Source organism: Sciurus carolinensis, chromosome 9 (genome assembly GCF_902686445.1).
Source record: "Sciurus carolinensis chromosome 9, mSciCar1.2, whole genome shotgun sequence".
NCBI lineage: Eukaryota > Metazoa > Chordata > Mammalia > Rodentia > Sciuridae > Sciurus > Sciurus carolinensis.
Window position 1 is genome coordinate 41,958,015 of NC_062221.1, and position 25,516 is coordinate 41,983,530.

Sequence of the window (25,516 nt, forward strand, 5' to 3'; positions counted from 1 at the left end):
CATAGGTAGCTTCAATCCAAGTCTGAGCTCTTTAAGAATTATCCATGAAACATTAATCACTAGATCCACATAGTTTAGCATGGGCTCTTAGTAGGCACATGATAATTCAATGAATTCTGTGTATTAGATTCATACCAAGACTTCTGGAAGATGAGCAAGACAGTAAGTGTTTAAAAGGGTGTTTTAGAGTCACTAATCCATAGCATCATGTGAGATGAACTGAAGTTTAAGAAACAGAGAAGTAGATCAAGTAGAAGGCTATTGCACAGTCTAGGCTTCCACCGAAAGTTCCCCTACTAGAAGGGTGATTATAAAATGGAAAGGGAAGGTTAAACTAAGACGGCTTTCCAAGTCTCCTGAAGGACTAATGAATTATAATACTTCCTGTGACAGAACTGAGGAGGGTGAGAAGAAGGCAGTGTGGACTGTGGTAGAGCAACAACAAGAAGTGGTGGTTCTGGTACCAAACACGCTGAAATTCTTATTAATGTGCCTGTCAATCAGAGCTCTCTTTTAGAGTCTCTCAAAGACACAGGACTACGGTATACATAGCTAAGCGGACTGGGAAACAATGCAGGAGGAGGGAAACATTTGCAGAATCCCTATAATGGGGTCAGGCATTGTGTTAAATATTTTACTTATCAAATTGTAATTTATATTTCAGAATTATCCACACATGTTATAGATAGATAGGACAAAGAATTCCATAGCTTCAGCCAAGCTACTCCACTGCTAGCTACACAGACTCAAAATAGTTTATCTTCCCCATAAACTATAGTTTTACCATCTAAGAAATGAGAATACTATTTACCTCAATTAAGTGAAATAAATTATGTAATTCATAAACAGCAAATAGCATGGTACCTAAAATATAATTAAATGTAATAAAGGACTATTGATAAGTGGGGGTAAAAAAACCCCAGGAATTAACAATCAGCATTGGGGATGGTCTCTATTGAGGGATAGAGGATTTAAAGATATTGAAAAGATGAAGTAGGGTTCAAGAAAATGAGAGAAACCCTCCAAAACACAATGTTATGGAAACCATGGGGCTAAGTTTCAAATTTGAACTACTTAAGTCTACTAATGAGGATGAAGAAATTGACTATTCAGCTCTGAATGTTCTTCACATAATAAAAGAAACCTTGAATGGTATTACTTACCCAAAGTTGGTCATCCATGCCTGGAGGATTCTTTTTGATAAAAGCACCATAGTATGTAGCAATATTCCGGTGATGAGAGTATTTCTTCAACATGTTAATTTCTTGCTTGATTTCTTCCTCTTCATCCTAGGTTAGAACAGTAAAGAGTCTATCATGAAAAATCCATTGTCTTTAATGGAATTCCATCCTTCAAACTATTTATATCAACAAACTTCTTACATCTTTTCTTTCATGGTGATAAAAGAGCATAATTATTTTTTTTCTTTTTAATTTTTTATTAAATCTTTTTAATTTTTACAGATACATTTTGATTCATTGTACACAAATGGGGTACAACTTTTCATTTCTATGGTTGTACATAATGTATATTCACACTATTGAGCATAATTATTATATCTGACTAAAATGAAAAAGTTTACAAAATGACACAATGGTGGCCCAAGGGGTCCTCTTTTGGCCCAGGTAACAGACACTGCATGCAATCTGCTGGAGATGAAAAAGAAACCTGACTTCTTCACCTGGAGGAGATGAAAGTGGTCAGGCTGTTAGTCCATGCTAGGCCTCTGGGAACTAGGCCCAATGAGCTACCTATCACACTGGTCATATCCACTATGGGAAAGGTTCTGGAAAATGAAAGAGAAAAACACAGGCTCTCAGATTTAAATTTTGTTCGGTTCATTTTCTTTGAAGCCTGCCTTTATTGAAGTGCCTGACTAAAGGCGATGAAAGTCAGAAGGGAAAAGGAGCCAAGTAAGTTCTCTGGATCTAAAGAAGTTCACAAAGCAGGAGTACCCACATCACCTTCAGGAAACTCAACATGAAAAGAAAAGTGGAGATGCAGTGGGGCCCAGGATGTAAAAAGAGACGACTCTCCTACAGAGTTAGTTTCCTGATATTCAGGCTTCATTCATTTTGAGTTTCGACTTGGAGTCTACGAAAATTCCTGGTGGAGGGTGTGTGTTCTCCCCTAATTTTATTTTATGATGTGTACACATCAGTTGGACTGGGATGCAGTATTTTGAGTTTGTTGTAAAAAATTTCTGCCCCAAGATAACTCTTTAAGATGCAGCAGAAAAAAGGGCCTATTCCTGTAAGATGTTACAGTATCATGATTGAAAGACCACCTAGTGTGTCCCCCATCTATCTGCACCTTCAGTCCCTCCAGCTGCCTGGCCTCCTTCCAGTGTATCTGCACATGGAGGCCTTCTGTAGTCTCCCATGTGTGATGTCTTCTTTCCTTCTTCTTCCTCTTATTTTCTACACACCATTCCCGACTGAGTTTAGTTGATGCCCAGGGAAGTCCTCCTGATTCTGTCATGCAATGCCAAGTTCCCCACTAAGCCTTGTCTCAGCCTCCTACTGTTCTTCATAGTGGTATGGAGATATGCAGCGTCCCGTGCCATAATTGCCCTATTTCTTACTTTCTTCTCCATAGAAAGGTCTCTACCACTTCAGATCTCAGTTCCAGAGTTCCTGCTGGCAAAGCTACCTGATCTACCTGTCTTGGGATTCTAGCCATGAGAATCACCATGTGTCTTCCCTGAAGCACCTATCAGCATTGCCATTCCCTGTCAGTCCGTAGCAACCATACACACAGGAATCCTTTCTGTGTTTGTTTTTCCACATCACACCTTAAGCATTCAGTAAAATGCCTGTAAATAAAAGAGAACACAAGAAAGAAGTCCTGCCCAACACTCAGAGCAATACTAGTGATGTTCGAAGAAACAGACAGGGACAGGAGGAGAGTGGGGAAATGCTGACACTTCCTAACCAAACAAAAATAAGTTTAGCAAAAGAAAGTGAAGATTTGCAAATCCAGGAGAACTAAACCATGTTACACACCACAAGACATAACTAAATGGAACACTAGGTGATCTCAAGATAGAATATATGATAGCAATTCTGAGCTAAGGAGATGCATGTGGTCCCAGCACTGAGGAAGGAAGCTGAAGTGTGAGGGACCGGGACAGTGGCTGAGCGCATGGGTGGCACACTGCTGACCCACACGTCTTGCCTGCAGCAATGGGAAACTACCCACACCTTCATTGTGGGCCTACAGGAAGAATGACCTCCACAGACCTTCAACTTGTCAAGGTTGCTGCAACATACCACAAATGCCTTACTATGGTGCGTAGCAGCTATTTTAAACTTGCTGTGTGGAGCCAAATAATTGTGGACGCATGCAGGATGGGAGCAGATGTACTTTAGGGAAGCCTAAGTAGAAGGGGAGAAAAACCAATCTGAGGGTTTCTGTGGCCAGCACAGCCCCATCGCTGACAGCTGCTTTGATTAAAAAGGCAACTGTGGGAGGCAGTGAAAGAGACAGATCACTTTCTGACTGTGGCTGATAGTCTGGGCTTCAGTCATTCTAAGTGAGAAGTCAGGCTGGTTCCACAAGTATTTGCTTCCTGCCTTTTGGGTGCTCTGCAAGATGGCGGGTGGTGTGCCTTAAAAAAGCTTACTAAATCATTAAGAAAATGAGTTTATGAAAGAGTCAAAGAACAGTGCAATTCAGTATGCAGTTCAATCTACAATAAATAGTATTGGAGGTAGCTATGAAGTCAGTACATTCTCCATCACTCTGCAAAGACAAACTGAGGCAATTATGAAAATGCAGGAAGTATATGCACTGAGTTCGGGATTAGAAAGATGAGGGTGGGAAAAGGGGCTATAGCTCGGCAAGAAAAGCACTTGCCTAGCATCCGCAAGGACCCAGGTTTGATCCCCAGCACTGCAAAAAAGAAAGGAAAGAAGGAAGAAAGATAAATAAGGGTGGAAAGGTGGGGTACATCTTGAGTTTGGACGCCACCCCTTCCTGCTGCAAGAACTCAGAAAAGCAACCTACCTTTTTGGAGTCTGAATTTTCTCATCTATAATGAAATACAGATATTACAAGTCCCAGTTTTTTGAGATAATTAAATAAGGTAAGGTGAAAGTTATAAAGTATAATACATAATAAACATCATTATTAACCTTCTCGACCAAAGTTAATAAATAAATAAAAAGACAGGAGAGCAGGAAAGGAAGTCATTTGAATTTCAAGCTTAAATTGCATTGTTTTCCAAACACAATTATGGAACATTGGGTCATGGTCATGTAGCTACAATATTCAATCTTGATCTTGACCTTCTATGGTCTGGAAAGTGAGCTTGCAATTTATCAGGGCTTCAGGGACACTGTTTATCCATGTTTCTAGCTCAGGAACTAATGGTAATTAGTGATTCAGTGAAATAGGGCGGGTCTTAACTAGGGATAACAAGAATTCATTGAACCGTGACACAAATGGTTCAGTCAGTCACGATATGGCCCATTGAGGGAGATGAGTTAGAATGCTTCAAAAGAACAAAGAGAACAACTGAGGCTAGAATTAGACTAAACAGTCACAAGACAAGGGTCGTCCTCTAGTGTGTAAATGAATTATTTCTTAAATATTAGGCATAGGGACCAAGCTCACTGAGAAGCTAATATCATAACAAAAAATAAAGTAGTGGAACCAAATTGTCTCAAACTTAAAAAGAAGAGTAATTTTAATAAGCCAATCCCAGTGCTTTAAGAAGATCTATTACTTCAACCAAAAGACTTCAAAATCTATTCTGATTTATTATGCTAACTTCAGGCAGGACATTTAAACTCTCGAATGTCAAGTTATTTTCAGCTGTAAATGGGAATAAGAAAGTCCCTCTGAGGTTCAGAAATGATGAAGTACTTATTGAATTATAGCTTTAGAATCAACATAAAGGAAGTGTTTTTTTTTTTTTTTTTCACAAGATCATGTGAATCTATTTATTGTTTAGTATTTGTGGTAGTCTGAAAAACAAACATGGCCGTGATATTTGACTGTCCCCAACAAGAGGTAGAGTCTATTACTCTTCTTAAAGTGGGGTTTGGCCACATGACTTGCTTTGACAGTAGGACATTAACAAATGTGCTGCAGCAGAAACCCAGAAAGCACTTGTGCTAAGATGTTAAAGCTCAGATCCAGTCCCAGATCTGCCTGACTCCAAACCAGTACTCTACCCAGAAAACTCTGAGACGAAGGTCCATTACCCATGGCGACTAAAACTAAAGCGTTCATCCAAAGAGTGTGGGAACACCTTAAACCAGGGGTGAAGAGAACCTTGACTTTTGTGCTCCAATCAATAGAGCAAATTAGCATACAAGACTTGTTTAAGCTTGATTTCAAGAGATAAAGGGGGGAGTTTTAAGATTCATATCTATCATATAGGGGAACACATTCTAAGTACCCACAATATGCCAGAATTTTAAAATGGAATCCAAGAAGAGGCTGGGGGTTGTAGCTCAGTGGTAGAGCACTTGCCTAGCAGGTGTGAGGCACTGGGTTTGATTCTCAGCACCACATACAAATAAATAAAATAAAGGGCCATCAACAACTAATAAAATTTTTTTAAAAAGTAGAATCCAAGGGACTAATCATCATGAAGTCCAGAGGAAAGTATGAGCTGAATAGACTCATAAAGGCCTTACCCCATACTGTGCAGATTCAGGACACTGGCTAGAACCACCCTTTCCCAGTAGCCCTGGCTGTTAGGCAGGTGTTTGTGTTCTGACCTTCAGCATTGACTGAATGTGACAAAAATGTAAAGATAATTTATTGTTCAATGATCACAGATGACTAGGATTTTAGGAGATCATCACTATCACTTAGAAAGTGGTTATAAGTTTTTTTTTTTTTTTTGTCATAATCTGCAGTAATGAAATTCTGGAATAGAAATTTTATTCAGGATGAAACTATACAGCAGACAAAAGCTAGTTTTAAATCAATAAACATTTACTTGTATAGCTTTAATCATATAATATTTACTTATACAGTTAGTGACAAGAGACTGCTTTAGTGACTATAAAATTAGAATTAATGGAAGAAATTTAAAGTCATGTATTAGCTTCAATGTCTTATTAATTTTTGGTTTTGTTTCAGTTCAAAGGGAGAGAGAAAAATTTCCATTTCCTGAGATAAACAGTTGCAAATGGTAAAAGCTATTTTCAGAGTTTGCCTTGAAATTTCGGTAGGCTCTTAATACTGAATGACATTCTGCACATGAATGGGGTGATCTTGCATCCAAATTAAGAGGCAGGCATTCTCTAATGTGGTCAAAGTTGATATATAACAAACCATTCTAGGTCTGTTTTTAAATCACAGTTTAATGTTAAAATATATTAGAAAATAAATGAAAATAAAGCATCTGTAAATCACCTAAAATTATCTCATGGTGGGGTTATGCACTTGCAATCTGTATTTTTACAGAGCTGAGAAACAAGCCCAGAGAGTCTCAATAAGTTGCCTAATTCTGCACCTCTTCATTGTAGCATTGAAAACTGAGGACTTTCCCATGACATTCTGCAGGCAGCAATGGACTTGTTGTTTATGTTAATCCTAAGCTCAATGAATTCATATAACAAATATTTATCAAAAGCCAACTATATCCCGGGCATAGTGCTCCATGCTAATAACATAGTAATACTCATGGGCATAATGGATTCAAGCTCTGCCACAATAAAACTTTCTAGAGTCTAGTGGGTGACACAGATGTACAAAAAGAATGCCACAAATACATGCAAAATTACTACCATGAAACATATGCAGTAGCTGATCTCATTGGCCCCAAGAATCCCGAGTTTGAGTTGAGTTCTAAAGACCATGTGGAAGTCATTCACTGAAGGACAGAAGAAAGAGAAAGCATGATATCTGTAACTGGGGAGAGAATCATTTTCCTGAGAGAAAAACAGCATGTGCCAAGGCCCCATAGCTGCAGGAGGATTCCACGTAATTTCCTAAGAGGGGTCATTGTGCCAGGGGAGAAAAATGAACTGTCTGCAAGAGGCCCAGTAACAATAACAACAATGTGCATTGCACACCGTGTCTGACATATCTAATGCTTTGTAACTATATTTACTTCTTACCTTATCAAAAGAGTGGTATTATTCACATTTCTAGATGTGGAATAGGGAAAGTTCAGCAATATGCCCAAGGTAAAAGAACTATTAAGTGTCAAAACTAGAGCTCCAGAAGAGACTGATGATTGGGCCAACCTTCTCCCTCTTACAATAAAGTGGAGTCCTTAGAGGAACAGATAATAAAGTATGGTGTGTATCTTCCTCATCCAGAAGCCTCTACCAAGGCATAAAAGAAAACAATGAATTGAATAAATAAACAGATCTAAACTCAAGTGACCAAGAAGTAAACCAATTTTACCCCCTGCATGATGTCACTTATTTGGCTAAAGTCCACCAAAAATGAGGTAGCTTATATCCTCAAGGATCCTGAACCTACAATTCAGGTAACAGCCCACAGGAATTGGAATGAGTTGTGTTTCCTAACAGCAAAAATAGTGTAATGGGTCATGTCTCCCCTTGTGACTTTAGTTATCAGGGAAAATAACTACCAAGTTTTCTGTGGACTGAATATTTGGATTTTACTTTCATCTGTCTTTCAAATCTTTACATTTTATGCATACACATATATTATCATTTTGTGAAACATGTACTATGGGCCAGGTCCTACATTGGCGAGGAACGAGCACAGTCCTGGCTTTAGAGTTCATTGGAGTCAGTAGGCTTTAAATGATGGAAGATTTTTCATAAAGGCAAGACAAAAGAAGAGCTTCAAGTCATCAAGAAGAAAGTCAAAATATTGATAAGGCGGTCAAGTCACAAAAAAACAAACAACAAACAACAAACCGCACAAAACAATAAATCTCAACAAGAGAAAGCCCAGAAAAGTCAAAAGGGAAGAGAAATGTGAGGAGAAGTGCTGACAGCAGAAAGAGGGGGCAGAATCTCAGAGGAGACCCCACTGTTGAGGGACTTCCCTGGGGTTCTGGATCTGAACACCCAAGAATTCCAAGCACCCCAACTTCTGTGTGCCAATTTCTTCATCTGCATGCTTCTGAATCCCACCAGGGACTGAGAGCTTTAAATATAATTTTGACCAAATGTTTGGAGATACATGAACAAAAAGCACCAATGAATACAAACCACAATGATGCGAAAATCTTTTTTTAAAACAAGCTCTCATCTTTATTAGTTTGGAAGTACAGACAGTAGCTCCCAGGTCCATGTACTTGCTTTTAAGCAATCTCTCTAACATGTGAGCATACACCTACAATAAAGCCCAATATCCAGTCCATACACCAGCCACCAGCATGCATGAATGTGCAAAAACCCAGACACACATAAGCCACCAAAGGGGTGTAATCTGCATGCAAGGTAAGGACAGATGCTGAAGTGTGCACAGAGTGGGCAGCTCAATCTGTTCATTTTTAGAACTCTAGAAGCTTTCCAAGTTGTACATGCAGTACAGCACACATAGTTGAAGCACCGGAAATAGCCCCAAAGGTAGAGAGTATTACAGAGAAAAAAAGACATTGCATCTTTGTTCTGTGAAAAGGTCTTATTATATGCTTTACCAAATTGTTCTGTCTGCTAAACATGTCTACCTGAAGGACTCCAAAGGAGAAGTTCTGAGGAGGTCTCTGCAACAGAGGAGTTCGGGAGAGGATTCCCAACCTGTGCTGAACCTACCTGAGGGGCAGGCTCCCACATCTGCAGAACCCCCACCCCCACCGCTAATCAAGGTATGACCGTGCTGTAGATCTCACGAAGGGGTCACTGTTATAGTGTAAATATGAGATGTCCCCCAAAAGTTAATGCGTGAGACAATGCAAGAAGGTTTAAAGGTGAAATGACTGGGTTATGAGAGCCTTAACTCAATCAGTGAGTTAATTCCCTGACAGGATTAACTGAGTGGTAACTGTCGGATGCTAGGGTGTGGCTGGAGGAGGTGGGTCCCTTGGGGTGTGCCTTTGGGGTTTATATTTTGTCCTTGTTGGGCAGCGCTCTCTCTCTGCCTCCTGGTGTGATGTCCCCTGTGGCTTTCTTTCCCCACACTCTTCCACCATGATGTTCTGCCTCACCCTGGGCCCTGAGGAACAGAGCTGGCCATCTATGGACAAAGACCTCTGAAACTGTGAGCCCCAAAATACACTTTTCCTCCTTCTCGTCAGGTCTTTTGGTCACAACTTGAAGAAGCTGACTAAAACAGTTGCTTTATCAGAGGACATTTTCGGACCATCCAGCTAGGTTAGTTTTCTCTTAAATTGTTCCTTAATGCTCTGTACACTCCTTGAAAGCAAAAGAGAACTAAGATGAAAGTTACTGTTTCACTGTCAAATATAAGATTCCAGAAGATGGTACCCGTTTCTGTCTTGTTCATTGTTATCACCCTGGAGTACAGCACTTTCATTCGCTCATTTTCAATGAGTGAAAGAATAAAATCCTGTGATTCTGGCCTTCAATTTTCCAGACAGAATCTAACCCCACTTTGTTTCCTGGATTCTTCTCGAGTGTGTCACAGAGACATACTATTCAAGGTAAAACTAACAAGTCTGACCTGAGATGGAGAGACAGGCTTAGAACAGACTAACATATTAACAATTAACTAACACAGGCATGGCATGTAACATAGTCCATAAGACTGGTTGCCACCCCATACATAGCTGCAGAGTTGCAATGGATACTCTAAAATCCTCTTCATTCCTATGACCTGTCCCACTTGGTCAGTCTCTGCATCTTAGCAAGACTAATCATTAAAATCATATATTAAGGATGTATGATTATATGTCAGACACTAGATATCATGTCCCACTTTAGTCTCAGAACAAGCTTGCATATCTGTAAACTGATCTAATAGACAAGAAAACTGAGTGAGGCTCAGAAAGGTTAAGAAATCTGTCCAAGGTCATAATCAGTAAAGGAAAGACAGGGACGTGAACCAGCTCTGCCTGCATCTGAAGGCCACACTCCCATGACACCCCCATCTCACATCCTATGAGGCAGCTGTGGTAAGTGTGGGTACACCCTGTCTGCTGTACTTGAAATCTGCTTCTGTCACTTACTACAAGGCTGGGGCGAGTTGCTTAGGTTCTATGTGCTTTCGAGTCCTCTCTTGTAAAATGGATATAATAACAGCATTCCCCTGAGGGAAGTTGTGTGAAAGATCATATGAGTTAATACATACTGAACACTAAGAGCAATAGCACTTGGCATATAATAAGCACTCAATTGATGTTAGCAATTTTTATTTTGGCTATGGCAATTGTTGTTAGCATTAATAGTACTGTTACGTTATGTGTTGTGCTACTATTCATTTCATGGAACTGCCTCCCTTGGGAGGGATGAAACAAAAGTACTTGAAGCACTGTGTCCCCTTGACTCTACCAAATGACCCAGGAAGGAAAAGGTTTTTTGTTTGTTTGTTTTGTTTTGTTTTTTTCTCTTTTTTTGTCCAATTTCAGCAAACAACCACTAAGCCCTTTAGCATAAGCAAAGTGCTCTACCAGAGATGGGAGAAGGCCCCATCCTTACTCTTCAAAAAGAGATAGAGACTGGTCACAGGCTTCACCTACAATAATTCAGTAAGACAAAAGTCTCAACTTCATGAATCAGCACTTAAGACAGATTCTTTTAGCAGGTAACATGCAACCAGGTGACTCTGCTATTCAAACTCTCGCTGCTGCAGTGGTTTGGGGGAAAGGGCCAGGCCTAAGGCCTTCTAACCCCAGTAAAGCAATCAAACAAACAAACTTGTATGTATGTCTCTATTATGTATTGGGTTTCCCCAAGACTATTTGATCAAAGTGGTATTTGGGAAAAGTAAAAAAATTGAAAACCTTGTAAACTCCTTGTCACAGTATTCAATTCTTTCATGACCTGGTCATGATTTGTTCAGATTTTTCTTGTATCAATTTTTTCTTGGCAGTTTTTAACATCAAAACTAAACTGCGTACAGCTTCCAGAACATGTTCTTCCAGCCTCCTTGCCTTGGTACATCTGTGTCCTTGGCCGGGAAATTATTTGCCTGATTACCCTCCTGAAGACGGCCCTATCAAACCTAGTAGGTAACCTTATTTATGAATTTTATAACCTATTACAAAAGGTATAAACTTTCCTTAAATATATTTAGAGTAAAGATGTGTTATCATGAGCTCCTCTGCAGGCAAAGGACCATTTGTTCATCTTTAAGTTTTTGATGTCTGTCATAAAGTAGGTGGTTAGTAGATGTTTGCTGATTAAATCAATCAAAAAGGAATCATACTAAATTAAACAATAAATATCACTCTATATTAATTGGTCTATATTATAAGGTCTATAGCAATGTGGCTGAGAGGATGGAGTTACACAGTTTAGGCTGAAATAGTCACCCCACCACAGAAGAGCCATGCAACATACAGAAAGATATTTAATGTTCTGTCTCCACATCTCTAAAATGGGGCTAATGATGGAACCTGTTTTGTAGGTTGTTGAGGGGATCAAATGAATTTATACGTAGAAAGCATTTCAAGAAGTTCTAGTGTATAACAGTCACCTGATTGATGTGAGCTATCACCAGTATTATTTTTGACTAGATATAAAAAATGTAACAAAGAGACACTTTACTTAAGGACCAAGTCTGTTTTAAACAGCTGCACTATAAATGATATGATATTAATGGAAGTCTCCTGTTTCTGCATACCCAGTATCCTTCCCCCTCATTTCTACAACAGTTCTCAGGTTTTTCTTTGAGGGATCAGTTCAGAACCAGACAGCTAACCCAAATCTGGTTAAAAGGAATCAGAGACTGGTTCAGAAATGGGGGCATGACCCACGTGAGGCCACTGGTACTCAGACTAACACATCTGCTGGGTTTAATGACAATGAGGTCATGAGAACATGAGCCTAGAGCTGGGGGTGGGAAGAAAGCAGAGCCCAGAGATGGACAAAGACAAAATTTCCCATCATATCATGTGACTTCCTGGATCCTGCTGAGTTCTGGTGAGTATGTGTGGGGTTTTTTGTTTGTGTTAATGGTGCTGGGGATTGAACCCAGGGTCTTGTGCTTGTGAGGCAAGCACTCTACCAGCTGAGCTATCTCCCCAGCCCCCGTGTTTGTTTGTTTTAATGCATACAAGCCAGTAAATCCCATTTCAGCTTCATCAGTTTGAGGAAGGGTTTGGTACCACCCCCGCAGTGTCCTGAGTAATGTAATCATGACCAGTCATTGTAAGAGTAAATACTTGAGATATTAAGTTATTATTTCACTAAATCTTATGTGTACTGTAGGGTTCATTGTAAAGGAACTAGCTTTACAGGGATTTTTATTCAAATGAAAATGGGGATTAGTTAAAAGATTATTAAAGAGCCACAGGCTCTTCACACTTGGTGGCCAGAAAAGAGTAAATACAAGACCCAAGAAAAGGGGACCTCTAACTTTGGCATGTGTGGGCCTTCTTGAGGAGCTTGTAGAAAAGACAGCTTCAGAGGTTGTGTCCTCTGCAGCAGGCTTGAGAATCTGCATGTCTCCTGACCACCAGAAAGACACCGACCATCCACGGAGGTTGGTAGTCTGCTTTGAGAAACACTGCTCTAGAAGGCCCAAATCCCCTTAGCTGTTGTAGATAAATCTAAAGAACGCAAATCCAGAGGGGAAGGAAGTCCCAGAAAGCAATGAAATGAGAAGATTTCCATAAAGATTTGGGTAACTAAAAGAACTTCAAAACCAAGTCCGAGAGTAAGCAGTAATTCTGAAGCAAATGCTGACCAATTTGGAAGGGCCTAAGCTCTCAGGCTGGAAAGATACAGGCACTGTATCTAGTTCGCTCTGTGGCCATTTTCTATAAAATGTAAGTGATATTGAATAACAACAACAATTTAAAATTTAATTTCAAGCTATGGCTTCATAAATTTCATTAAAGAAAACTATAGTAGTGTGTAGTAGGTCACAGCATACAATCAACAAAGACAACCTTTGAGAATTCATCTCAGTTTTTAACAGAGCAGCTATAATGAGCACAATTATGATAATTGGTAAGAAGCTTTTGCAGCATTCCAGAGTACACAAAAGACAACATGGAAAAATGGAGTTGCTTGTTTTGTAAAGACCCCACGTGAATTTCACAAAGGAAATCTTATGTTGACTGCAATGTATAAGGGGATGACACAAAAGTCACTTGATGTACATCAGACATTGTGGACATAAGAAAACCATTTCCTAATGTGTATCCATGATTGCCTTTGTTAAAAATCAGTGTCAATAATGTCACTATCACAGAAACTTCCCTGCCCTTTTGAACAGGGGTTTTCCAAGAGAGTTGAACCCCAAAACTATAAAGCATCCATTGTATGTAACGGGTTGACACTCCTAGGCATGTAAAATGGTGCTAGCATTGTACCAGCCTTGGGAGAACTAAGAAAGTAATTCTCAAATAATTTTCTGAAGAATTTAGTTGTGTAATGAAACCCAGCTGAGAAAAGCTGACACTCCTTAACCTGAAAATATACACTCTAGGATAAACTATTGAGTAACTTTTTTTCTCCAAGCAAGTGGTTCTCTGAACAATTTAAATCCTCACCAATGGAACCAGAAACTGGAAGAGTGATATTCAGTGTTCTCAAGTCAAACTTTGTACATCAACAATGTTATGCACTGAGATGAATGATGTCAGTGGAACTCAAATGTAGTTCTGCAGAGCCACACAACAGAACTTACTCTATAGCACGGATGTCTTGGACTCCATCACAACCATTAGTTGTTAAACTGACAAGCCCATCTCACCATATGGAGATCTGATTCAATCCAAGGAAAACACAGTAGTATGACTTCAGCAGGATTGCAAAACGAACTCTAATCTGTTCTGAGGTTGGGGTTTTGTTAAAGATTACACACTTATAATGGGTTTCAAGGTGAAGGTTTATAGTATCTGATTTTGATTTGGAGAAGGACTCTGCTAACTGAACTATCCCAAATACCCACTCCCCTTTCATTTCTGACTTACAGAACCTGTATTTTTTTTTTGGGGGGGTGGGGTGCTGGGGATTGAACTCAGGGCCTTGTGCATGCAAGGCAAGCATTCCAGAACCTGTATTTTTAATGGGACACATTGGTAGATAAAAAGATTACATTTCCCAGGCTCCTTTGTAACTACATATAGCTAATGAAAACAGAAGCAAAGATGGTGTATCCAAGTATAAAAGATTTCACTGGAAGGGGCTCTTTCTGCATCCTTGTGCTCACCTGTCTCCTTTTTTTATTTTTGCTGTCACAGAGTATGATCAATGGAAATCCAAAAACCATGTTGAACTACAGAGTGACCTTAAAAAAGGAGGCTTTGTGCTAGAATGACAGGGCAGAAAGACAAGCACTTCCTCTGCTCCACCACACTGCTGCCACACATCCCTGGACTTTCAACTTCCAGATCCCTTCAACCTGAGAGAGCAGGACTCTTCTATCATGCTCAATCCTCTGTTTCAAGTGGAAGAGCATAATCCAAATTAATATAATTCACATGCAATTTCTTATTTTGCAAAGGCAAAGTGAATTCAAAAACTAATTGAGATTAAATATTTGAATTGGCTTGTAACCTCTGCAACTGGAATAATGTACTTAAGCTGAGCAAAAAGAAGAACTTCATCCAACTGGTAATATACATAGGAACAAAACTTTTTACTTTTTACTTAGTTAATTTTCTTACTATTATTAATTATCTTGAATTTTTAAAATATACTTTAAAGAGAAATTCAAATCAATAATAACTAAGGAAAGTAAGTCAGCACAATATGTGGTATAAAGGAGAATTAGTGAAATTGGTATTATGGTAGGTAGTCACCATATAACATATATTATTGAAGGTAACAGATTGGGTCTGGAAAGCTTTGGTTTAAAGTCTGGCCTACAGACATACTGTGTATTCATTTTTTATTTGTATTTTGGTTCTTGATACCTTTATGTGACTCATTCAGTCTGTATCTATTTATATTGAATATTCCACTTCTGGGCCAAAGGGACTTTGGTGTTTTAGCTTTCATGTACAGCAGACACACATCTTAGAAAAATCCTCAGGACAATAAAAAATTATTAGCATGCTTTTGATGTCCAGTGAATCCTTTCAAGTCTGATTTTCACTCTGCACTCTTGAAAAGGCATTAAAATATTTTAAACAGATCTAGCAAAAGGATTGAAAGCATTAGATTGCATTTAAAATAAAATCTATTCCTTAGATTGCTTTTGATCATCCAGGAAGACATCTTGTTTCAGTGTTGTTCTATAATAAATAAAAATTTGTGTTTATGTGATTATTTGGTCAAAAATGTTTGTTTTGGAAAATATTCATGTTAAATATCCTACTAGGATTTTAGGGCTATCCAAGTTCTTGCCTACTCCAGTGTTAGGTAGACCTTTGGGGAAACTGTTAAGACCCATCTCTTCTGTGTAATCTCAGCATTATTCTTTTAATACCTTGAAATCCTTGTTCTGCCTTCATATGCAAATATCCATGGTTATGTTTATGTAAATTACTGGCACACATTATTCACTCTAAGTACCTTCGGCAGTGTGTAGGTACTAAATTTAATTAAAGTGATTTATCCATGGTCTTCTCAGTCTCTGTTGTATACTCTATATGTGAAGCACAAGTGGGTAAGGATCTTAAATATTTAGAAAGATTATTTTAAATAATCTTTAAGAAAACACTTTTTTTCCTCAATCACAAACTACTTTGTTACAAATGTATAGCTGTTGAAACGATAAGATAAAGATACGTTACCCCTGTGACATCCATGACCTTAATGGCTGCAAGCTGGCCAGTTTTGACATGACGACCCTATAAAGAAAAACAACAACAACAACAAAAAATTTAAATTTAGTTCTAATGAGTAATATTTACACTCAGTTCCAACCCATAAAAAATTTCCAGGGTTAATGTCACTGTATGTCAATGGGGAGACAGACTCGCACACATACATACTTCAAATGTTTTGAAGATTAATTTCTAGTTAGTATTTATTTTGTAAAACATTCTCCATCACTTTGTCTTTTGGGTTTATTTTCACGGTGGGTATCAAATTAAATAAAACGCAATGCTCAACAATTGGGTTCTGCTACTCTCCAAAGTGTAAGAAAGAGCTTGGGTGAGAGATGGATTTATGTAGAAGGGAAGCCAGGCCTGGAGGAAGGACACACAAACATCCATCAGAAAACAAGTGAAGAAACTTTAGTTGCCTTGATTCTTAATATTTAGTACTGTAACAAAATCAACGATATAGAATTTTGCTATAATTCACTTGACATTGTTATTTATCTTAAAAGGGGACCTAAAATGAAATAGTAATTGATCCAAATAGTGGCCAAGACAGTGCTGAGCTTTACCAACTGCTCCCTGCACCTGGGCATCTTTGGTCTTTCTTTTTTTTTTTTATATAATTTTGAAATTGTTCATTTCAGTTATACATGACAGTAGAATGTATTTTGACATATCATATATACATAGAGTGTAACTTCCCATTCTTGTGGTTGTACATGATGTGGAGTTACACTGGTTGTGTATTCATATATGAACATAGGAAAGTTATGTCCAATTCATTCTACTGTCTTTCCCATTCATGCATCTTTGGTCTTTGGAATGACAGCAAAGCAGCAACCACACAGAGCAATCAGAAGAAAATGGCATGGCAGCGAGGGGACAGGGCAATCCCACAGGAGTTTCTCTTTGCTTGCCCCTCAAGGAAACTTAATGTGCACATCCAACTCTGATAACAGCAAAGATGATCAGATCCATTACTTGTAAATGCATTTTATATATGGTTCCCTAGCCACATTTTATGCACTACAAGTTGAGTATCCCTTTTCAGAAATGCTTGGGCCTCATAGTGTTTCAGATTATTTTTTCATATTTCAGAATATTTGCACATACACAATAACATGGGATTCCAGTCTAATCACAAAATCCACTTGTTTCCTGTAGAGCTTATACCTAGCTTAGAGGTAATTTTAAGTATTTTTAGTGTGCCTGTGTCTTGATGGTGACCCATCACAGGATGTCAGGTGTGGAATATTCCATTTGTGGCCTCATCTTAGTGCCCAAGAAATTTCAGATTTTGGAGCACTTTAGACTTTTGGATTAGGGATCTCAATCTGTAGTGCTATCATGAAGTACATGAAGTATTTACAGTTTCTAAGATCAGCTGGGTTCAAATCTCATCTGCATGACATAACCCAAGTCCCTTCACCTTTTAAATCTCACTTTTCTCATCTGGAAAATAAAGACAATAATACCTAACTCAGAACTTCAGTGAGCATGAAATGAAAAATGCTTCATGTGCCTGTCACATGTTAGCTGTCGGCAGACACCAGCTGTCATTACTGATGGTCCTGTCTTGATTTTAAAGGTTGTCTTCCTTGTCAGGTTATGTTTCATGAAAGCACGAGTCATGCCTCCTCATTATATCCCAGGCCCTGGGATAGGAAGTGCCCACCCATAGACATGTGGCATGTTAAAGAATCACCAACAGCAGGTAACCGGCTGGGAAAAGATGAACACTGGCTGACCTCCAGGGTCAGCAAGGTCTGTGGTGCTGTAATGATGGCCTTTGCCAAGGAAACAACAGCTTACTAAGAAAGAACAAATCACACTTTGAAGGTATCTTCTTCAAGTGAATAATTTGTTACTAGGAAACAATAACAACTTGGCTTTTCCCATCAGCAACCTGGGAGTGAGCAGAACTAGCCTAAAGACTGGTAATGCTCCAAGAGGGAGGAGACAGGAGGAAAGCACACTGTTATGGTTTGGATATAAAGTGTTCCCATAAGGATCTTTGGTTGAAGACTTGGTTCCTAATGCATCAATGTTTAGAAGTGAGCTTTAGGGATGTGATTGGATCATGAGGGCTCTGACCTCATCAGTGGATTAAACCAGATGACCGAATGGACTCCTGAGAGGTGGTAGAAACTATAGGAAGGTTGGGGCATGGTTGGAGAAAGTGGAACATGCCCTTAGGTACTATCTCACCCTTCCCCCTCACTTCCTCCATTTCCCATTTCTTTCTCTTTCTCTCTTTCTCTCTCTCTCCTTCCTGGCCGCTAATCATGATGTTCTACCTCACCTCAGGCCCAGAGCTATGGAGCTAACCAACCATGACTGATATCTCTGAAACCATGAGCCAAAATAAATCTTTCCTCCTCTAAATTGCTTATGTCAGGTATTTTGGTCACAGCAATGAAAAGCTGAAAAGCACACAGTCCTTAAACAATGACTGTTTCTCTACTAAAGCACTGAAAGAGGGTAGAGAACTGTAGATAAATACAGAGGGTCTGTTTGATATCACATGGCTGATCTACTTTGAGATTTTTTGAGTGGTTCGGTAAGGCTGGATAATAGCAAGCCGCTGCGTGCAGCTTGCAGGGCCCTCTATGGCTGACCTCTTCTCTGCCATGCCACCTTGGCAGGCTCCCACCTGCTTGTACTCTGGGGTCCTTGAGATCCAACTGTTTGCAGTTCTCTGGAGGCACTGTATTGTTTCTTGCCTCTCATGCTCTATTTTCTTGGTCTAGGATGTTCTTTGCTTTCTTGAATCCCCTATAACCTTATTTTATCTTTCTAGACTCAACTGAAGTATCCCCTCCTCTGATATATTCCTGTTAATCACTGCTCACCTCTATGCAACCAGTGAACATGTCCTTTTTTCTATTATTGCACTGAGTCCAAAGGATCAGTCGTACCCCTCCCTCTCTCCATTTTTCCTCCTTCTCTCATTTCCTTCCCCACTGCCTTCACAACCTTTCCTCCAAATAAAACCTTAATTGAAATTTCCCCGTTCCAAGCAGGAGCTTGATACCCAAGTCTAGTCAACCCTGCCTCCCAACTCTTCCCGGTGTTGCCAAAGCACAGTCTGAGAAACTTAGCAGTAGATTTTTAACTACTGAAGAAGCAGGGAGTCTTCTCCAAGAAAATAATTTGTTACAAGGATACAACAATAACCACAACCTGGTTCTTTCTATCAACATCCTGAGACTGAGCAGGACCAGCCTACAACAGTACTGACCCAAAGAGCGAGAAGACAGAGAAGCAATCCACAATACACTTCTGACACGAGGCACTGGGCACTTTGGGGCTTAAAATCAATAAAATATCTGCTATTTTTGGAACTTAGAGTATTTTCTTTGTCTTATTTTTTAGTAACCACTATGAATGTGAAAATAAAAGCGTGTCTTTTTTCTCCATTTTAAATATGACTTCCAAGCTGAAATAATAGTTCTGGATGAATCTGACAGATGACTGCATAATGCACTTTGAGATGGCAGGGAGAAGTCAGCAAGATCCTGCAGGGTGGGGAAAACAAGCAGCCTCAGCTCAGTCCCAGGCCCAGGTATCCCCAGGTGCTGAATTCGGAAGCTGCTGAGCCATCAAACCCTGATGATCAGGGAGGGCCACAGGAAGTCACCCAGCTTGAGCTGCCCTTTACATCACCAGAGAATGTCAAAGCAACTTAGGATCCAGATTAAGGCAGATCTGAGGGGAATGGCTAGGAGTCAGCTGACCCTGAGGTCATTAGAAACCCAAGGCACAATTGTGATTAAGAGTTTTTAAAGAGGTAACTTTATAAAAACAAATTGAGTAGAACAGCCCCTGAGGTGCCTAACAATCCTGCCTTTTTACAGATGAGGCCAAAATCTCACAGCTAATGAGACCTGTATCCCAGGATGCTTCTCCTCTATCCACTTCTGCCATCTGGATCTTGAATGACAAATCTTCACAAGTGAAACTTTAAAATGATTTTTGAAACAAACCTTTTCATATTTTACTTGAGTTACACACTGCACTGTTCATCATTTGCTTCACATAGGAGTTTTTTAAACTTCTTTTTCCATTTGGGGGCAGGGTACTGAGGGAGGGTGTTATATCCCAGGGGAATAGAAAGTACAATTTTCATGTTACTCTCAATTTTAATTTATTTCCACTTATAAAAGAAATTAAAAATACAGACAGCATCTAAATTTGAATCTAAAATACCTGTTCAACCGAAGACTAAAAATTAAATTATAAAAAGAAAAAAATTACTAAAGGAAAAAAAGAGTTTAAAATTTTTTTCCACAAAAATTAGAGAACATGTTTTGTCAGAGTGCAGTTGCTGAGTTCTTTCTTTGTTTTCTTTCTCTCTCTTTTTTTTTTTTTTGGTGGGGGGTTATACCAAGGATTAAACCCAGGGGCATTCTATCACTAAGTCACGTCCCCAGCCCTTCATACTTTTTATTTTGAAACAGTTGATGAAGTCGGCCTTGAACTTGTAATTCTCCTGCCTCCTCAGCCTCTAAAGTCACTGGGATTACAGGTGTGCGCCATCACTCCCAGTTCCTGAGTTGTTTCTTTTCTTTTCTTCTTCTTTTTTCTTGGTACCAGGGATTAAACTCAGGAGTACTTAACCACTGAGTCACATCCCCAACCCTTTTTAAAAGAATAAACTTAGAATTTATTTTCCTATTGAAATAATCAACATCAACAAAAGTTAATAAACCAACTAAATCTAGAAAAAAAAACAAACTGGTCCAAAGCCTAGAATCAGATAATATCCTAAAGCATAAAATGTCTGTCCACAAGAAAGAAGGAAGAGAAGTACCCAGGAAAGTGGATCATGTGGGGTCATGGGTGCTGGGAACACGGGCCAGACTGGTTCTCAGACACACTGGCAAACCTACTCTCCTCTCCTTCTCTTTTCTTCCACCTCACTTTGAGGTAAAGATCTACACTTATTTTGGTTCCATATAAAATAATTCAACATCAAGGTAAAATCCAACTCACTCAAGTAGTACAGTACGCTAGCCCTTCCTTTATCTTCTCCTAAAATGAATGCAAGAGAAAAACAGTGGTTTTGTCTGAAATTGGCACATAACCCTCACCTCTGTTATTGCTGTTATTTTCTAAGGAACAGCAAGACAGCTCTCAAGCTGCTAGCCTGAGGCCAGGCTGGAAGAGAGAATGCTTTCCTTTCTAGGTCACCAAAATACATTTGTTTCCAGCAGAGTACACAAGCAAAAGTGAGGTTGTTGAAAATGCATACAGTCCCCCCACCATCTCCACCCTCCTGTCCAAGGACTGGCACACAGGCAGAGTGGCTCATTCTTCAAATTTGGCTTGGAGTTAATCTCGCCTTTACTGAGGCAGTCTTCAATTTCCTACTTGCAAATGAGTGCACCACCTTTGAGCTTCCACGGCATCCTATGCCAACCCTGTTGATCACAATGCCGTGATGTTTTTCAAAATGTGCATTACCAGAACCGTGAAAATAAATCAAATCAAATTGAGGACTTGGGGGAGCATTTCAATTGTAGAGTGCTTGCCTAGCATGCACGAAGCCCTGGGTTTGATCCCAAGCACCATAAAATAAAATAAAATAAAAAGTATAGACCATGCAGTAGTGGCAGCTGTTGTCGCACTGATCAATCGCTCTGGCTACATCCATCTATTGAAGTCTATCTATCTGTCTACCAATCATTGATGCTGGGGTGAGTCCATCCAGATTCTCCATCACAGACTGAAGCACGTCAACCAGGTCTCTCTCTGGGAATTACTCCCGAGGTCATACTCCCTCCTGGAGACAGCAGAGAAAGGATGACAACTTGGATGAGGATAGAAATGAAGAATGAGAATAAGAATGTCAGAGGCAGAGAGAGCCAGGAGATATTCAGAAGGCCAAATCAGCAGGACTTGAGATTGGTACATATTTCCCCTGCACCTCTCATAGTGCATGACACAGAAGGAACTCAGGGAAATATTTGCTAAATAACAGATTGAACGAAGGAGTGAGATCTAAGGATTGCACTGGGTTCCTGGTACCGTCCATGTGTCCATTTTGGTTTTCCTCACTCCTTATAGTTCTATCCAGCCCCACAGAGCATGGGACAAGAAAGGGCGAGGTTGTGAGCAGGGTTACAATCAATCTGCCCATAAATAAGAAAGTGAAGGATGAATTTCAGTGGACAAAGTTCTTTTAAACTCCACAGAGAAACCAATTTACTTTCTCTCTCCATAGATCACAGAGAAACTAGAAATTAGCTTTAGCTCAGCTTTACCTCTGAGCTGTAAAGACGAGAGCAAAGGTGAACTTCGGCTTTTCACTCCCTGGCAAGATTAAAGCTTAAAGACACCTATCTGGATGCTTTCAGGAATGCAACTTTCCTTTGAGAAAATATGCCTTGAGGCAGAGAGGTAGACAAGATAACTTCATGGAAAGATTCCAAAAATCCTTAAGATTAAGAACATCAATGTTCACAGAACACACTTGGCACAGAGTCTAATCCTGGGGTGTCCCCAGGTCAGAGGGAGCCTCTGCGCTTCCTTGGCCAGCACGTGCCTTCTTCCACTGGTAGCTTAAAACAGCCTGCTCAGCATCCAGCCGCCAGGGCCCCCAGCTGTGGCAGGGGAAGCGAGGTACCGACACAGGACTGTTCCCACGCAACCACTCCCACCCCGGCACCCTTGCTGTGAATTCCTCTGCCTGGCACCTCTGAGTGGCAGCAAACGGATAGTTTTCAAGACTGTTCAGGGGTGGGCCAGCTGAGAGCTGAGGCTTCCTCACAGATACGAGGTGGGAACAAGAGGCTGCTTCGTTTCTCTTTGTTGGAAACGAGGACTCCTCAGTCTTCGTGCCTGCCAGCCGGGCTCACTTTATAAATCAAAATGGACGGTTAAAGGGAAGCAAGTCAAATAGTGACAATTTTTAGCAGACAGTGGTTAATGTATGCAGATTCCGTGGCAGGGAGCCTAAGGCCTGCACCCAGGAAAGGCGCGCACAGCTGAAGTGACAGCCGGGAGGAGGCAGATGAGCTGAGGGGCGGCCGAAGCTGGGAAAAAGTGGGAGAACCAGTCTCAAGGCCACTGCCTTAAGCCGAGAACACATTCCCAGTGACCTCGCAACCCAAAAAAGTGAATTCAAATCAAAGATGTACCAGCGCTTGTCTAATTTAGGCCACAGAATCACCACAGCATGTGGCCTCTCATTCTGGGAGAACCCAAACCCCTGCACGTGAGGGTTCAAAGGATGGGGACAGAACATGCTCATGCAGCCAACTCTTCAGCCTCCTCAAATATTCTGTTCCTTCCCACCGGCACAATAGTCAGGAGTAGCATCAAGGGACAGAAATGGAATTTAAAAAACTCTGGGACCTGGACCCCAGTCCATGACGAAGTGTATAATAAAAAGAGAAGCAAACATAAAAACCCTGTGATGAGTTAGGGATTTATCCCTCCAAACAAGAGGCATTCAAATTAAGAAGGAATCTTTCATTTTTAAAAAAAAAATTTGGGTGTCAAAATTAATGAAATGTTCTTAATTTTAAAAACTTATTGTCAACAGCCTGATGTCAGTTCTCACTGGTTATTTTGGTTTTCTACTGTGGGTGACCAAGTGAGATTTTAATACTCTGAAGTCTTGGATTCCAGGAAGAAGTGTTTTAGAATTACATGGATATAGTAATGGTAGTGGAGTCAGTAACTCCATTCAGACACAAAGATGGGCTGTTGTTGATGCGACCTATAAAGAGTGACATGTGAAGGAAGTGCATAGCTCTCAACAGCTTGCACTAGCCTGTGTGACTTGCACAGAAACCAACCTCTCTCTCCTATGAGGTCCCCAGGTCTTAACGCCTTTGGGCCTTAAACCACAGTGTCTCGGGCTCCTGCCTGGACTCTGCCTGACACTGTTTGATCCACTGACCTTCCTGGGGAAGCTTTTTGCAACCAGTAGGTGTTAAATGATGCTGGGAAACATGTAAGTTTCTAGACCTAGTGAGTCTTTTAAGTTGCCACAAAACACAATGGCAGACTCCAGTGATTCAGGAGCTTAAACTGGAAGAAGCCTGATAAAGCTTGCGGGCAGACTGCTTTGGCTATTCTCTTTAGGAAAGGGAACAAGAGAAGGGCTCAAGTACCTTAACTGGAGGGAAAACCTGCAGCATCTGACCTGTTTTGCTCCACAAGGTTTTGTTTTTGTTTTCTTTTCCAAGTGTTAACTAACAAACACAAGTAGGCCCTGGGGACCTCAGTGAGCCATTAGCACTGTGCATTTCATAACCTCACTGGTTTCCCTGAGGAAAGGGTCAGGCAGAGAAAGGCACTAGGGAGAAAAGCCAGATCAGACAATGCCTGCCCAAGTCCTCCACCTCTGCCTCCCTTTTCCCGAGACAATACTAAACGGAGGTTGGAGGACCTCTGCTCATTTTTTAAGATGTCTAATCAATGGCTCCTCTGCGGACTATTCACAAGGCAGCCATGTCCTCTCCTCAGGAGCCCTGGCAGGCCCTGCACTCATTCCATCCCACCTCCCCGCTGCAGATCAAGAAGATACATTATGTCTTTTTCCCTGGCCCTGCACAGGCCTGCCAACTGACAGGGCTACATTTCACTGCACCTACAGTATGGCTTCAAAACAAAGCCAGCCACCCGCAGTGCCCACTCGCTCACTCAGCAGACAGGAGCAGCAGCAGCAAGAGCAGGGCTTCAAGTCCAGAGCTGTTCACAAAGAAAGGACCACAGTGTTCCCAGCTGTCATTCTCAGAGCGGCAGGAACACAAATGGGGACCCATTTGACTCTTTGTAGGGGCTGCTGGTGAATAAACCCTCTCCCACAGTGTCCTCAACCCTCCAGAAGTTTTAATTAAAACAAAAGAAATGTCAGTAGGGAAAGCACTAGAATATAATTAGGGCCCACCAAAATCTAAAGTAATGTGGGGGTGGGGGGAGACTAGTAATGAAAGGAAAGCTTTCATGTTCTTACTGAATCTCTGCTCTGTTGCTGACACAAAAATCAATTTCAGTAGGCTTTAGTTGTATCTGAGCAGGAACGCGAGTGACGGATGAAATTTAGTGAGCAATTTACTGGAGTCATAATGATTCCCAATGGAAAAAAGAAAAAGAAAAAAAGACCATGATAAGCGCTCCTAACCAAATGTCTCCTCTATAAGAAATTGTACATGTGCATTACAGATCTATATTATATATGTGTGGGAGGGAGGGAGAGGGAATTTAAAAAGTCATATATGCTTTATTCTTTAAAAAAATAGTTAAACTCTACACCACACCTTATAAAACGATGGTTTTCAACAGGGTAATTGTGCCCTCCAGGGGACATCTGACAATGTCTGGAAACATCTGTCTGCTATGACTGGTCTACTGGCATCTAGTGCTCAGAGGCCAGGGATGCTATGAAACCTTCCTACTGCTCAGAGTCCCCCCTTCCTCCAAGAAAGAATTACTGAACCCCAAATGTCAATAGGACCAAGTTGAGAAACACTGTTTTAAAAGAATTTGACATTTAATAGGTGCCCAATGGATACAGAATGCTACCCAAGTGTCACTAATATTACAAAGATGAAAAGGTAAGACCTTGTCCTTGGGGATTTCTCACAGGTAGGAGGAGAGACAGGATAGAGGGGGATAGCATTGTTTTTTCTTTGTTTAGCAGCATTTTTTAATAATTTTTTTAAATGAACGGACTACTTCTCAAATCCCAAATATCTATGTAAGTCTTAGAAC

General features: G+C 40.3%; 1 protein-coding gene across 8 annotated transcripts in view; it reads right to left on the reverse strand.

Moving 5' to 3' along the window:
• The window catches only part of Tnik (TRAF2 and NCK interacting kinase), a 377,067-nt gene that overhangs the window by 138,575 nt on the left and 212,976 nt on the right, over positions 1-25,516 (reverse strand). For all 8 annotated transcript variants that reach the window (XM_047563560.1, XM_047563558.1, XM_047563556.1 and 5 more), the window contains exons 3-4: positions 15,758-15,814; positions 1,164-1,289 (exon numbers count right to left, since the gene is read on the reverse strand). In XM_047563560.1, the coding sequence (XP_047419516.1) occupies positions 1,164-1,289; positions 15,758-15,814 (183 nt within the window). The remainder of the gene's footprint in view (positions 1-1,163; positions 1,290-15,757; positions 15,815-25,516) is intronic.